Source organism: Pleurodeles waltl, chromosome 4_1 (genome assembly GCF_031143425.1).
Source record: "Pleurodeles waltl isolate 20211129_DDA chromosome 4_1, aPleWal1.hap1.20221129, whole genome shotgun sequence".
Lineage (NCBI taxonomy): Eukaryota > Metazoa > Chordata > Amphibia > Caudata > Salamandridae > Pleurodeles > Pleurodeles waltl.
In genome coordinates, this window is record NC_090442.1 from 871,220,879 (window position 1) to 871,235,795 (window position 14,917).

Genomic DNA, 14,917 nt, shown 5'->3' on the forward strand with positions numbered 1-14,917 from the left:
TATCTAGCTACAGATTCCTTACTGGCCCACCCATCCTCGCCGCTCTGTGGACAGATTTCTAGGGGCAGGGTCTTGCCTTTAAGAGCCCAAGTTTTCACACATCAGTGGTCAACGTTCTTCATGGCTCCACTCTTCTGGTGTGGAGAGTTGTGAAAAGAAACTGATGTTGGCGTGCCTGGGTGGCCCCTAAATAGGAACTGCAACATCATTTCTGGCACAGAAGATTCTAACGACAACATGAAGCTGATAGCTGCCACCTACTGGCGTGCAGGGGTACTGCTCATGAAAATCTTCTAGATCCAGTCTAACACCTGGGGAGAATTCAAAGGTACGAAAGCTGCAGCTAGACATAGGGGGTCATTTCAACCTCGGCGGTCTTTTAACAAGAACGCTGTGCTGAAGACCGCCAGTGCTGGCGGTTTTCCGCTTGGCGAATTATGACTGCTGGCAGCCCTCCATCCTTTTCCGGACGGAGAGCCGCCAGCAGTCATACTGGCAGTCGGCGAGGAAGTGGAGGTTGCACCACCTCCACCGCCCCGTCAACAGAACACTGCCCACCGAATCACGTTACGTGATTCGGCGTGGCAGTGTTCTGTTCACGGGGTGCTGGCGGCGGAGCAGCCCCCATGTATCCCGTCCCCTCCCGGAGGATCAACAGACCAGGTAAGTTGATCGTCCGTTAGGGGAGTGGGGGTGGGGGGGTTGTTGTGTGTTGTGTGCGTGCATGGGTTTGAGCGTGTGAGTATGAAGAGGGGGTGTGTGAGTGCGTGAATGCATGCGGGGTGTAGTGTGTTTGGATATGTGTGTGTGTCTGCCTGTATGTATGTCTGTATGGATGTGTGCGTGTATGTCTGAATGTGGGTGTGCGTGTATGACTGTGTGTGTGTCTGTTGGCATGTTTGTTTGTGTGTGCGGGTACGTGTGTTTGGTGGTGTCTGTATGCATGTCGGGTGTGTGTCTGTGTAGTGATTTCGGGGGTAGGGTTGGGGAGGGGGGTCCTGCCACCCTTGGGGGGTGGCAGGGGGGGTGGGGGTGTCGGGGAAGGACTCGGGGTGGGGAGTGGGGGAGACCCCTATCAGTGCCAGGGAATGGATTCCCTGGCACTCATAGTGCTTACCGCCATGGATTTCATGGTGGTGCCCAACCCCATGAAATCCATGGCGGTCAGCCGGGTCATGATACCGCCAGCGGTCTTGTGACGGCCGCCGGGCTGGAGACCCAAGTTTCCAGCCCAGCGGTCGTCTCCGCCCTGGCGGTCGGTGCGGAGAAGTGGCGAATAACCATGGCGGTAACCGCCATGGTCATAATTCCAATTTTTTTACCGCCAGCCTGTTGGCGGTAAGACTGCCACTTCTCCGCCAACCGCCAGGGTTGTAATGAGGGCCATAGTCTTTACCAGATAAGGCTCTTCCAAAGGTAAGTAACTTGTCCATTTAAACTGGGCGACTTCTCATGTTTAAACTGAATTTTACAATGAAAATATGCACATCAACAGACAAAACTTTGTGCTTATTTTTTTAAACTAAAATCTAATGAAAAGATAATGTAGGAATTTAAAAGCACTTGCGCAGCTAAATCACATTATAATTTTAAAAGAAGGAAAGCCAAAATAGGAAATGCTGCAGATATCCACTACTCTTATAAAGAAGGATTTTTCAGTTAAAATTTAAATTCTCCAAGATGCTCCACTGACCCACAAGAATGAGCAGTGTCAACTACGGCAGTCTTTTTTCTGGTCAAACTAGCCTCCACCCTATTTCACCTTTTTTGTTTAAATTTGACTTATAAAACAGTTATTGTGTTAAACAATTTTCATTCCCGCCTTCGTTGTGATAGTCTATTTTGTTGTCGTTCCTCCTCAGGACAGCCTTTGAGACATTCTCTTGTGGAGAGTTCTGTCAGGCAAATCTGTTCCTGGCAGCTCCACTCTGGCGAGGGTTCTCTCTGTTCCTAAAAGGGTTTCCACATGATAAGAGCTTGTGAGGGGAAATGGCGGCAATTGCTTCATTTGTTCCATGACACTCCTTGTCCATAATAAAGCTGGTGCAACAAAGTGGTCAGGGAGTAATTGACAGCTCCTCAATTCTTCAATCCTTTCCTCCATTTCCGTTGAACGAGAAAATTTCAGACTGTGTCTGTGTAAGCTTTCTTACTTAGTGCAGAAATGCAAGTGAAAAAGTCACTACAACCTTTTGGGTGTCAGATGTGCCTTACACTATAACACTGAATGAGGCAAAATATTTCTGAACTACAAACTTGTTATTAATATGGGGATGTTCATAGTTGCCGCACAATTTTAAATTGAGAAACCGCGAAATGGCACTGTCCTCCATCAAGTATTGCTTGTTGAAAGCTAATGAAACTCTTCCTAAAAGCATGTCCACAAATTCACCCAATTTCATGGAACCTACAGTGCGCGTCTTTTAAGTTCACTACAAAAAGGGATTGGCAAAGAATCAATTCGATTTTCGGAAAATTTGTTCAGTGTGGATGCTAAAACTGAGATTCAGAGGGCACAGGTAACACTCAAGGGGCCAGATGTAGAAAGCATTTTGCATGGTGCAGACTGCGAAAATCGCAGTTTGCGCCATGCAAAATGCCTTTTGCGATGCACATTCACAATTTGCTAGTCGGTACCGACTCGCAAATAGGAAGGGGTGTTCCCTTCCTATTTGCGACTTGCATCGCTATGCTAAATTGCTTTGTGACCGCGAATGCGGTCGCAAAGCAATTCGCAGTTACCACCTGTGTCACACTGGTGGTAACCCATTCGAAAAAGGGAAGGGTCCCCATGGGACCCATTCCCCTTTGTGAATGTTGCCAATTAGGGTTTTTCAGAGCAGGCAGTGGTCCAATGGACCACTGCCTACTCTGAAAAACCGAAACCAAAAGGTTTCGTTATTTTTTTTATTTTGCAACTCGTTTTCCTTTAAGGAAAACGGGCTGCAAAATAAAAAAATAAAACTGCTTTATTTAAAAAGCAGTCACAGACATGGAGGTCTGCTGACTTAAGCAGGCCACCATCCCTGTGAGTGCAGGGACTCGCTATGGGGTCGCAAAATGCGACCCACCTCATTAATATTATTGAGGTGGGTCTTTGCGACCCCATAGCGACTCACAGTCAGTGTCTGAGACACCGTACTGCATCTGATTTTGCGAATCGGAAATTGCGAGTCGCACCGACTCGCAATTTCCGATTCGCAAAATCAGAAATTGCTACATCTGGCCCAAGATGTGAATGCGGCATCCACGTCCTTACTGCCTGGTTACAACATTATGAAGGTTGTCACCTTTAAAAAGACATTTATTGCTGGATAGAGTGAATTACCTCTCAGCAAGTATGGTTCTACGGCAGTGATGCCTTTCATAGAGTCACACGTGCCTTCGGGTTATACGGAATCCTGTTAGAGTATAATTCATCTCGGTGGAATCCGAAATAAACAGTTGTAAGGGAGGATTAGATCTTCACTGTTGTCGGGGACCGAGTATGAAGGGAGAAAAGATTGGATGGGCCACTACACTGAAATGTATATATTTCTTAATGTTCCTGGTCTAATAATGACGAATACTTAGCCTTTAAAAGATATTGCTGTGGAATTAAAGGAAAGTGACCTTTGTTTTTTGCATTTTGTAGCCCCTTTTTGTTTGCCTGTGCCCTACTTCATTCTTCAGGTTATCTCAAAATCCACTGCCCGCCCGCATGGTTGTATTAACGCGAGAATTAAGAGATTTGCAAGCACAAAGGCCAAAGATGTGGAGTGCACCAGCATATTTTATTTAATACTAGGAGACTACCCCCAACTGAATACGTGGGGAGTAACAGTACTCCCAACAAACGAATGAGGAGTAATAGATACGCAGCAGTCTGACCCATATCTACACTGATACTGCTTAGCTAGTGCATTGAGAATGCCCACTATTCATTATGCTGCAACACGGAAGCGATCTGATGTTGTTTCTATCTCAACTAAAGACGGGCCAGCAAAGGAAAATACATATTTTATTGAGGCTGCATTTTAACTATAGAACAATGCAGTACTTGAACAAAATACCCACGTTTGAAATGAAAATGTGTTTCCAATGGATGCTGCTCCCTCAGCAAATGCAGTTTCTTTCAAACATCCCAGCCACAGGAAATGTTTTAATCACTGTTAAGGCCCTAGGACTTGTCTGTTTTGTTCCAGGCTATTTCACGGGAGTTTTGTGACTCCCACCAAACGTGACATCATGCTAGTTCACACAGCGCACTGCAGACAGAACACAGTAATGAAACAACCAATGTTATTGAAGTACAAAGCTCTTCTATAGCAATGGGCCTTCATTAGCAATGACCCTGGGGGTAATCTGATCATAGAGCACTTTCAAATTAAAATTGAAAATCAATTTACGTTTTTAAGTCCTGAAAAATAAAAAAGGAAAACAATTTAGAGTTTTTAGTTGTTGTTTTAAAAAATAATCTAAAAGCTGTAGCAGCACAGAGAAACAGGTGTTACTCCTTTAATACCAATAACATTGTAGGTCTTAGGGCCAGATGTAAGAAGGCTTTTGCGCCTCGCAAACGGCGAAAACTGCCGTTTGCGAGGCGCAAAAGCCCCTACACGATGCTGAAACACATTTTGCGAGTCGGTACCGACTCGCAAAATATGTTTCAGACTCGCATATAGGAAGGGGTGTTCCCTACCTATTTGCGAGTCGCACCGCAATGTAGAGTTGATTTGTGAACACGAAAGCGGTTGCAAATCAACTCGCAGTTACCATCCACTTGAAGTGGATGGTATCTCATTCGCAAACGGGAAAGGGTCCCCATGGGACCCCTTCCCCTTTGTGAATGCTCACAATAATATTTTTTCAGAGCAGGCAGTGGTCCTATGGACCACTGCCTACTCTGAAAAAAACCGAAACAAAAAGGTTTCGGTATTTTTTCTATTTGCAGCTCGTTTTCCTTTAAGGAAAATGGGCTGCAAAGAGAGAAAAAAAAAACTGCTTTATTGCAAAGCAGTCACGGACATGGTGGTCTGCTGTCTCCAGCAGGCCACCATCCCCGTGAGTGCCTAGACTCGCTATGGGGTCGCAAACTGCGACCCACCTCATTAATATTTATGAGGTGGGTCTTTGCGACCCCATAGCGAGTCGCAGAAGGTGTCTGAGACACCTTTCTGCATAACATTTTGCGAGGTGCAAATTGCGAGTCGCTGGGACTCGCAATTTGCACCTCACAAAATGTTTTCTACCTACATCTGGCCCCTAGTGTTCTCCGACAGTCAAGGCTTTCACTTTTATTTTCTGCTTTACCAAAGACGATCCCAGCTTACAGACATTCTTATTATGTCTGCCATTTCCTTTTTCCGATGAAATATATTTTATTGCAGTGCTTTATTTTCCACCTTTTCATTTGATTGTTTTTACGCCGTTATGAAAATGGCACCTATATATAAAAATTGATTTTGTGCGGTAGGAAGAAGAGCCAGGAAGATGGATATTCCTAGCTAACTGTCTGACAAATAATTTGAAAAGCTGCAAGTACTGCAGATTCATGAAATTCAGAACTTTGAAATAGTAGGAGGAAATGATCTGCAAAGTAGCCCTATTTAGAACCCCGCATGTGGTTTATGTGTATAACAAAAGGAAGTCAGCTTCTGTTCCTCTTCCTAGTAACAGAAAATAGCAAATCCCTATGCTCAGAAAGGCTGAGACCCTCCCAGACTCACTCTTGGGACGCTCTGAGTTAGAAACTCATTGGTGCACTGGAAGATCATAAACCCTCCCACATGAACACTTTGCCATATACAAGATAGTCTTTAGGCTTGGAAAAGGATAAAGGCACCAACAAAGACCTTCAACACATTCTCCAAGTTTTTCAGGAGTACAAATCCCCCAATTCTAATAGTACCAAATGTAACAAATGGTATCTGTAGGAAAATGGCCCCCTGTTGCAGTTACCCCCCCACTTTTTGCCTGATATTGATGCTGACTTGACAAAGAAGCGTGCTGGGATCCTGCTAACCAGGCCCCAGCACCAGTGTTCTTCCACTTAAAATGTACAATTGTTTCCACAGGGATCAGTGGTACCAGCGCCCTGTGACCAGGGATGGTCCCTAAGGGCTGCAGCATGTGTTGTGCCACCCTAAGGGACCCCTCACTTAACACATGCACACTGCCAGTGCAGATAGTGTGTGTGGGTGAGGAGAAAAAGGCAAAGTCGACATTGCATCCCCCCCAGGGTTCCATGCCCACTACTCACTGCCTGTGGCATAGGTAAGTCACCCCTCTAGGAGGCCTTAAAGCCCTAAGGCAGGGTGCACTATACCACAGGTGAGGGCATAGCTGCATGAGCACTATGCCCCTACAGTGTCTAAGTCCTTTTTTAGACATTGTAAGTGCAGGGTAGCCATATTAAGTGTATAGTCTTGTAGTTTGTCAAAACGAACTCCACATTTCCATAATGGCTACACTGACTACTGGGACGTTTAGTATAACAAATCTCAAAATAATAAACCCACACTGATGGCAGTGTTGGATTTGTTACAAAATGCACACCTAGGGCATCGGATGCCCCCTGTATTTTACTAATTCCTTCAGCGCAGGACTGACTGGTCTGTGCCAGCCTGCCACTGAGATGAGTTTCTGGCCACATGGGGTGAGTGCCTTTGTGCACTCTGTGACCGGGAACAAAGCCTGTCCTCGGTGGAGGTGCCTCACACCTCCCCTTGCAGGAACTGTAACACCTGGCGGTGAACCTCAAAGGCTCAAGCCTAGTGTTACAATGCCCCAGGCACTCCAGCTAGTGGAGGTGCCCAACCCCCAGACACAGCCCCCACTTTTGGCAGCAAGTCCGGAGGTGATAATGAGAAAAACAAGGAGGAGTCACCCTCCAGCCAGGACATCCCCTAAGGTGCCCTTAGATGAGGTGACCCCTTCCTTAGAAAATTCTCCATCTTGCTTTGGAGCATTTCCAGCAATAGGATTAGGGATGTGCTCCCCTCCCCAAAGGGAGGAGGCACAAAGAGGGTGTAGCCACCCTCAGGGACAGTAGCCATTGGCTACTGCCCTCCAGCCCTAAACACACCCCTAAATGTTGTATTTAGGGGCAACCCTGAACCCAGGAAAACAGATTTCCTGATGACATAAAGAAGAAGAAGGACTGCTGACCTCAAAGCCCCACAGAGGCGATGGAGACAAGGGCCCCAGCCCTACCGGCCTGTTTCCAGACTCAAAGAACCTGCAACAGCGACGCATCCAGCGGGACCAGTGACCTTTGCTGACTCAGGGGACTGCCCTGCAACCCAAAGGACCAAGAAACTCCCATGGACAGCGGCTTTGTCTAATCTACAAAGAAGAAACCATCTTTAAAGGGACTCCAGCCTCACTTCAAAAGTGTGAGTCCCCAACACTCTGCACCCGACGACCCCGGCTCCTGTCCAGAAAAACCAACACTGTAGCGAGGACCCCCAGGAGACTCCCACGATGTGGACACCCTGAGACGACCTCCCTGCACCCCCAGAGCGACGCCTGCAGAGAGAATCCAGAGGCTCCCCCTGACCGCTACTGCCCGGTAACAAAGAACCTGACGCCTGGAAGAAGCACTGCACTTGCAGCCCCCAGACCTGAGAGGAACCAACTACCGGTACAGGCGTGACCAGCAGGCAGCCCTCATGTTTGTCCAGTCGGTGGCTGGCCCGAGAAGCTCCCCTGTGCCATGCCTGCATCGCCAGAGTGACCCCCAGGTCTCTCCATTGATTTCTATCTAAAACCCGACACCTACTTTGCACACTGCACCGGTCGCCCCTATACCACTGAGGGTGTATTTTGTGTGCCTGTTTGTGACCCCCCCAGTGCTCTAAAAAAAAACTCTGGCCTGCTCTCTGAGGACGCAGGTACTTACCTGCTAGCAGATTGGAACCGGAGCACCTCTGTTCTCCATAGGTGCCTATGTTATTCAGGCCCTACTTTGACCTCTGCACCTGACCGGCCCTGTGTTGCTGGTGCTGGGTGTTTGGGGTTGACTTGAACCCCCAACGGTAGACTGCCTCTGCCCCGGAGACTGAACCTGTACGTGCTTTACTTACCTGCTAAACTAACTTGTACTTACCTCCCCCAGGAACTGTTGAATTTTGCAGTGTCCACTTTTAAAATAGCTTATTGCCATTTTATGCTAAACTGTGTACATTACTGTTTTACTTCAAAGTTCCATATTTACCTATGCCAAATACCTTACAATTTATGTACTTACTTGAGTTCTGAATCTTCTGGTTCTAAAATAAATTAAGAAAATAATATTTTTCTAAATAAAAACCTATTGGCCTGGAGTTAAGTTGTTGAGTGTGTGTTCCCATTTATATTGCCTGTGTGTGTACAACAAATGCTTAACACTACCCCCTGATAAGCCTACTGTTCCACCACACTACCGCAAATAGAGCATTGGTATTATCTATTATTGTCACTATCAACCTCTTTGGGGAACCCTTGAACTCTGTGCGCACTATCTCTCACTTTGAGATAGTATATACAGAGCCAGCTTCCTACACTATTCTCCTACAGAGGAGCAAGATGTGTATCTTCTTGCGCCCCAGCAGCCCTTGGGAAAAGCTTTTTATCAGACAAATAATGCCTGATAGGAGCAATCCACTCTAACAATCAGCACTACAGTAAGGTAGAAGTTAAACATTCAACTTCCTCCAACCCTCTGGAAATGCCCATTTGGTTTCTTAGTTTCTGTAATTACTGCATGTTTTCCTCAGTGCCCACTGATGACCAGAATGCTTCAAAAGTTCAGGAATGTTGCCAGGAATATGTGGCTAATTGCCCCATTTAGCCATGCTAGTAAAGGGACTGAGCCCTTCTGCAGTTATTGGGCCAATCTCTTTGCCGGCTTCCATGCAGTCTTTTGCTGCTCTCCTGGAGGCAAGGGAAGTAATTTGAGTACAAACTATTGCTGCTAAACTTGGCATTCTACCAACACTCAGACCTGTTTTATGGCTGCATACCGATGCACAGGGAAGCAAAGCTTCTAATCACTGGAAAGTTCTTTGCCTTTAAGTGGAAGACATTTTGTTCCTTATAGAAATAGCTTGATCATCTGAGATGCAAAGTTGAGGCAGTTATACCCATCTGGTAAGGGCACATCTTTCGTATTCTTTTTTGTGTATGTGCCATTACTGCACTGTTTTTCTTTACTTTTTGTCAATAAAGACATTTTAGTTAGTTGACTACTTTCTTCTTTTGAGCTTATTGTCTTTGAACGTGCTGTAGATTCTCTTTGAACCTATATTTCAGTCAGAAGTAAAACGTATTTCACAAAAGTTAGCCTTTTAACCAGTCATATGTTCAGCTAGAGCAGTAATAATATTCAGGCATTTTCTGTTGATGAACCGTATATAGATTTTCTTTAGAGTGAGTCTGTTCTTTGTACTAGTCCATCTTTCCCCATAAATACATTGTTAGATGTTGCATTTACAGTACACCATGTAATAGCAGCAGGTTGCTCCCCAACCAGCTTCTTCCTGTATGTCTTTTTATAGGGGAAATACTTGAATATATTTTTTGTTGGTACTTGTTAGACTTGACAGGCTTAAGGTGGTCACCCACCAACCTTTTGCCTGCCTCCCTCCATTTTCCTGACCTGGTTTTGCTGGTTTTAGGACTCTGTGCACTTCAGTGCTAAAGTGCATATGCTCTCTCGCCTAAACATGGTAACCTTGGTTCCTACCCAATTGGCATATTTAATCTACCTGTAAGTACCTAGTAAAGTGCACTACATGTGTACATGTCTCAGGCCTACCATTGCAAGGCCTGTGTGTGAAGTTTCACTGCCAGTTCGACTTGGCATTTAAAACTAGTTACCAAGCCTTAAACTGTCCTTATTCTACATATAAGTCACCGCTAAGGTAGGCCCTAGGTAACCCATAGGTCAGGGTGCTATTTAGGTAAAAGGCAGGACATGTACTTATGTGTCTTACATGTCCTGGCAGTGAAAAACTTACCAATTTGTTTTCTACTACTGGTGAGGCCTGTTCCTCTCATAAACTAGCATCATACCTGCCCTCATATACTTTTAAGTGGTAGATTCTGATCTGGAAGGAGTAGCCCTGTCATATTCGGCATTGCCAGAATGGTAATAGAAAATCCTGCTTACTGGTGAAGTTTGTAGAAATGCCACTTTTAGAAAGTGGGCATTTCTTTGCACTTACTGCCATCTGTGCCTTACAGCCCTGTCTCAAATCCGCATCTGGTCAGTGGTAGTTGACAGCTCCCCTTGTGCATTCCACCCAGACAACCATAAACACAGGTCACTCAGTCACATCTGCCTTCATCTGCATACTGAATCGGTCTCCCTGGGCAGGAACGGTGGAGGGGCTCTCTCTTACCCTTCAAAGGCCAGTGGCCTGCCCTCACACAAAGGTCTGATAACTCCCCACTGGGATCCTGGCAGACAGGACTGGGCTGAAAACGGAAAAGGGAACTTGTGCATTTCAAAACAACTCTTTCAAATTTCCCCCACTTCAAAGGCATTTTTGATGATATAAAGTGTGTCTCTGACCCCACCAAATCAGACACTTCTGGACCTAAACCTGGACCCTGCCTGGCTACCCAAAGGACTCATCTGGACTGCTTTGCTGAAAGACTGCTCTCCTGCTTGTTGCCCTGCTGCCTGGTGCTCCTGACTCTGCTGAAAGGACTCTGCCTTCCTCCAAAAGTACTCTCCACTGGCTTGGTTGACCTTGCCTCCTGTTTCTGAAGTCTCAAGGCAAACAAAGACTTCACCCCTTCAGGAAATGCTTGTGTGGCAGAAAATTGATGCAACGCCTGCAGAAATCAACACAACACCTGCATCACGGCTGGAAAATCGCTGCACCGCCATCCGGAACGACGCAGTGCCGGACTCGCAACTGGAAATCTGACACAGCGCCTGCCTCACGGCTGAAAAATCACCACAACGCCTACCGAATCAACGCAAAACCTGCTCCTTTCTACCAGCACATCTAGGATTTTCAAACGCATTGTCCCTGGGCATCAAAATATCCCCATGTTGCAGTGAGGAACCAAGGCTGCAGTCCTGGAAATTGATGCATCACCTTGCAGCATGGAAAGAAACAACGCATCATCTGTGCCATGCTGGAAAATCCGAAACAGTACCTTATTTTTCAACACACGATCTCCTCCTCTGTGGCCCCTGTGCATCTTTATTCTTTACGCATCTCGGGTACTGTGTGTTACAAAGATGCAACAACTGATTCTTAAGGCTTGATACTCTTTTAAACTTTTAAAAAGTGATATCTCAACTTGTTTCACATTGGATTTTTGTCGTTTTTAACTTATTTAATTCAGATAAATATTATCTATTTTTCTGCATGTGTGTGGTGTGGTTTGTGGTATTTTCACTGTGTTACAGTATGAGTTTTTGAGTTATTGCACAAATACTTTACACATTGCCTTCTAAGTTTAGCCTGCCTGCTCCGTGCCAAGCTACCAGAGGGTGAACACAGGATAATTAGGATTGTGTTGTGACTTACCTTGACTAGGATTGTGGTCCCTATTTGGACAAGGGTGAATACCTCTGCCAACGAGAGACCCAGTTTCTAACAGTACTTTTTCAGATAATAAAACATAATTTGATTTAAAATCTTTAAGTCTATAAGTTCCCACTTGACCTATAAGCAGTATCCTGTACGTTATTGCTAATTAAGATACCTGTGAGAGAGTTACAGATTTGAAACTTAACTTGTACTCGCTGACTGACACTTATTTAACAAAAGTGAATGAATTTTACTCCCTAAAATAGTATTTCTTCAAAGGTAAGATCTAGAAATCTAACTTGAAATGTTAGTTGTCGCTTGCAACCAGTCATATGTTTTCATAGTTGACAGTCAATTTTTAAGTCTGTTGTTCCTGTTTTAGACTCTTCATGAGCTTGGAACTTTGATTAAGAGGACCTTTGCTAACATACAGATAACTCTCATATGTGACAATGATTAGTAGAGGCTGGGCGGGGGTAGGGTGCCATTCGGGTCAAGAAACTAGAAGAAAGAGTGTTTGCTTTTAAGGAGAAGCCTTTGACAATAGTTCTAGTCAATAAAAGAATGAGATATTGTATTATATCCAAGTAGTTGTATTATGAGATGAGGCTTGTATGTTTCTGAACTTGAGATGCTTTGTTCTACACATTTATATTGATTTACAGAAAAAATAACTTTTTTTTCAGCCTCCTGATTTGGAGAACCAGGTGCTGTTAAGAGAATTGTATCTTGATGATAACAGTGTTACAGCACTAGAAGTTATTTCTTCATGTTGGCTTCCTTTACTTCAGAATCTCTCCTTGTCTCAGAACAGGTAAATTGAAAAAAAATGTAGCTTATCTGCATTACTCAGTTGTGTGGGCATTCTGTGCACACATTTAAATGTTATGCAATAAGTGTACAGTTCTATAATTCTTTCTACCTCTTTTTCTACCCGTTAGATGTGTTACTTTGATAAACCAGTATGTTGTGTACCTGATTCCTGTGCTAATTTCATAGTGCTTGATGAAATGCTTAAAGTTCCTTATGTTTTCATCTAAATCTAAAGTTTCTAATGTAGTTGATTTTCTATCATAGCTTGTGCTGTATTATTAGTAATGTTTACTGTAGTCTTATGCAATGGCGTATTCTTTAGTAAGAAGTGTTTAAAGCAGTTTTAGAGTTGCATCTTTAATGATTTTTCAGTTTGTTGGTTATTGCAAAACCCTTCATAACTTAACCAAACTACTAATGACCTGAACACTATTCTTAGAGGGGTTGCATATTATGTGATTGTTGCAAGATTGAAAACAATGCACGGAACAGTGGAACATGTGTTCTCTGTTAGAGATGTTTTATGATACTGAAAATCTTTAAATGCTTCTACCTGTGTCAACCACGTCTTTCTCAATGAAATATTTTCTGTACTTTTTTTTAACTCAATACTCAAAAAAGATGTGTAAACTACCGAAGTATATCAACTCAGCGGAGTCATATTTTTCATTCTAAGATTTAAAAATGTGAACGCAGAGCATGGGAGTCGAATGGTAACAGGCAGCATTCAGGCTGTACAATGCTGTGCATTGTTAGCACTCATTTCATTATTTGGCATTGTGGACCTAGGATGTTTGAAGACACAGCTACACCTTTCCATATTTTCACTCTTACTTTTAGTGCAACCTTTTTTTTAAATCTTTCACTTAAGCAGAGGGTGCCTCAGCTGTGATTTTAAGTCACCATCTTTTGTTTCTTTTTTTTACCACAGGTTTTTTTTTACCACAGGTTCTTTAGTGTAAACATGATATCTGAATTGTCTTCTGGGCAGCCAGTTTGCTGAGTAACGTAACATTTGCCAAGAGCTACATTATTATTCCTTGATGGATAGAACAGCAATTTAACTGTGAGCCCTAGTTAAGGGCTTTTCAGCTCTTTTTATGAGGAAATGTTGTGCTCCAGTATTGGGGTATCTTTCATAGATTCACATGCTTGAATCATTCCCCGTTGTCGAAGTGGGAATCCCACGGTACATAGAAAGCAGTAAATTACATTTTTACCATTGCAATCAATGTAAAAACATTCACTTTTACAGCTTATCAGTGCTATTATAAAAGACCCAAAGTCCAGGCAATCGGGCGAGAGCACCCTCTAGAACCCTCAGCACTGAGGCTTAATCTCTCAGATTTTCTACTGCATGTCGTGTGTAAGGAAGTCTTTCTGAACTCTGCTCAGTTTACTTTTTCCTGACAGGAAATTTTCCAGATATTGTGTTTTCTACATTGACAGTCTACAGCAAAGAAAGGTTTATTACGGACTTGCAACACCTGTGGTAAGCTAAGGCTTCACTGTGAGGACTCACACAAGGAGTGCATTTACTGTCTTCACCCAGAGCACAAGGCGAAGGACTGTACAATGTGTAGAACCTTTTTCCAGCAAGACCCTGAGAGACAGGGAAGCCAGGCTCCTTGTTTGGCTTCAAAAACGCAAGACCAGAGAAACTCTCTCTAATGATGAGGACAGCGACTCCTCGGGGGCCTCAAGAAAAAGGAAGAGATCTGTGGAGAGTTTTTCTCCTAAAAGAAGTAAGGCAGCCAATAAACTGCACTCTCTGGCGGAAAAACTTCCCTCAACTTCAAAGGAACATAGCGGCAAAGTTCGCTCTGAGCCGTCCACTCCAGCTACCACTTCGAGGAAACTTAAGAGGCCATCTAGCTCTTTGCCACCGTCGATATCACAAATCTCAATATTGTCGATGAGCAAGTCGTCGACGACAGGTTTCCCGTCATCTACTACCACGGCGACATTTACAGCTCCATCGTCACCCATGATAGTAACTTCGTCACCATTGTCATCAACGACAATAACATAGGTGATTTTGAAGTATGGCTCTTATTTATTTACTCAGGCAATAAAGATTTCAAATAAGTTAATATTGTCGACGGATAAGAAATTAAAATCTGTATCATCGACACGCACACCGTCGACGTCAGCATCGATGACAAGCCGCAGATTAGAATCCTGTCGACGATGGTCCCATCAACGTCAGCTCTGTCGACGACGACAAACAAGACTACTCTGACCACAATAACATCGTCGGCGACCACACTGTCGACGAGCACACCGGCGACAAACATTCCGTCGACGACACATTTTTCTTCATTCGCCGGCAGTGGATTCAGGAGGATCTTCCTTTTTTCCCTTGAGAATTTTAGCAATACGGCGTAAGTTCACTCAACAAACACTATTGCCTTCACATACCTCGCCTAGTAAGGTATCACCTGTGCCTCCACAGCATCTTTTTGATGAGGACAATGAGGAAGACAGAGAAAACTACTCTGACGATGGTCTGTTTCCAGTGGCACGCAGTCGTTCAGACCTAAGAATAAAATGCCAAAAAGAAGACTAAGAAGAAGAAGAGAAGTGAACAG

General features: G+C 44.3%; 1 protein-coding gene across 2 annotated transcripts in view; it reads left to right on the plus strand.

Moving 5' to 3' along the window:
* The window catches only part of LRRIQ1 (leucine rich repeats and IQ motif containing 1), a 1,566,481-nt gene that overhangs the window by 405,311 nt on the left and 1,146,253 nt on the right, over positions 1-14,917 (plus strand). For both annotated transcript variants that reach the window (XM_069229624.1, XM_069229625.1), the window contains one exon: positions 12,200-12,327. In XM_069229624.1, coding sequence (XP_069085725.1) covers positions 12,200-12,327 — 128 coding nt within the window. The remainder of the gene's footprint in view (positions 1-12,199; positions 12,328-14,917) is intronic.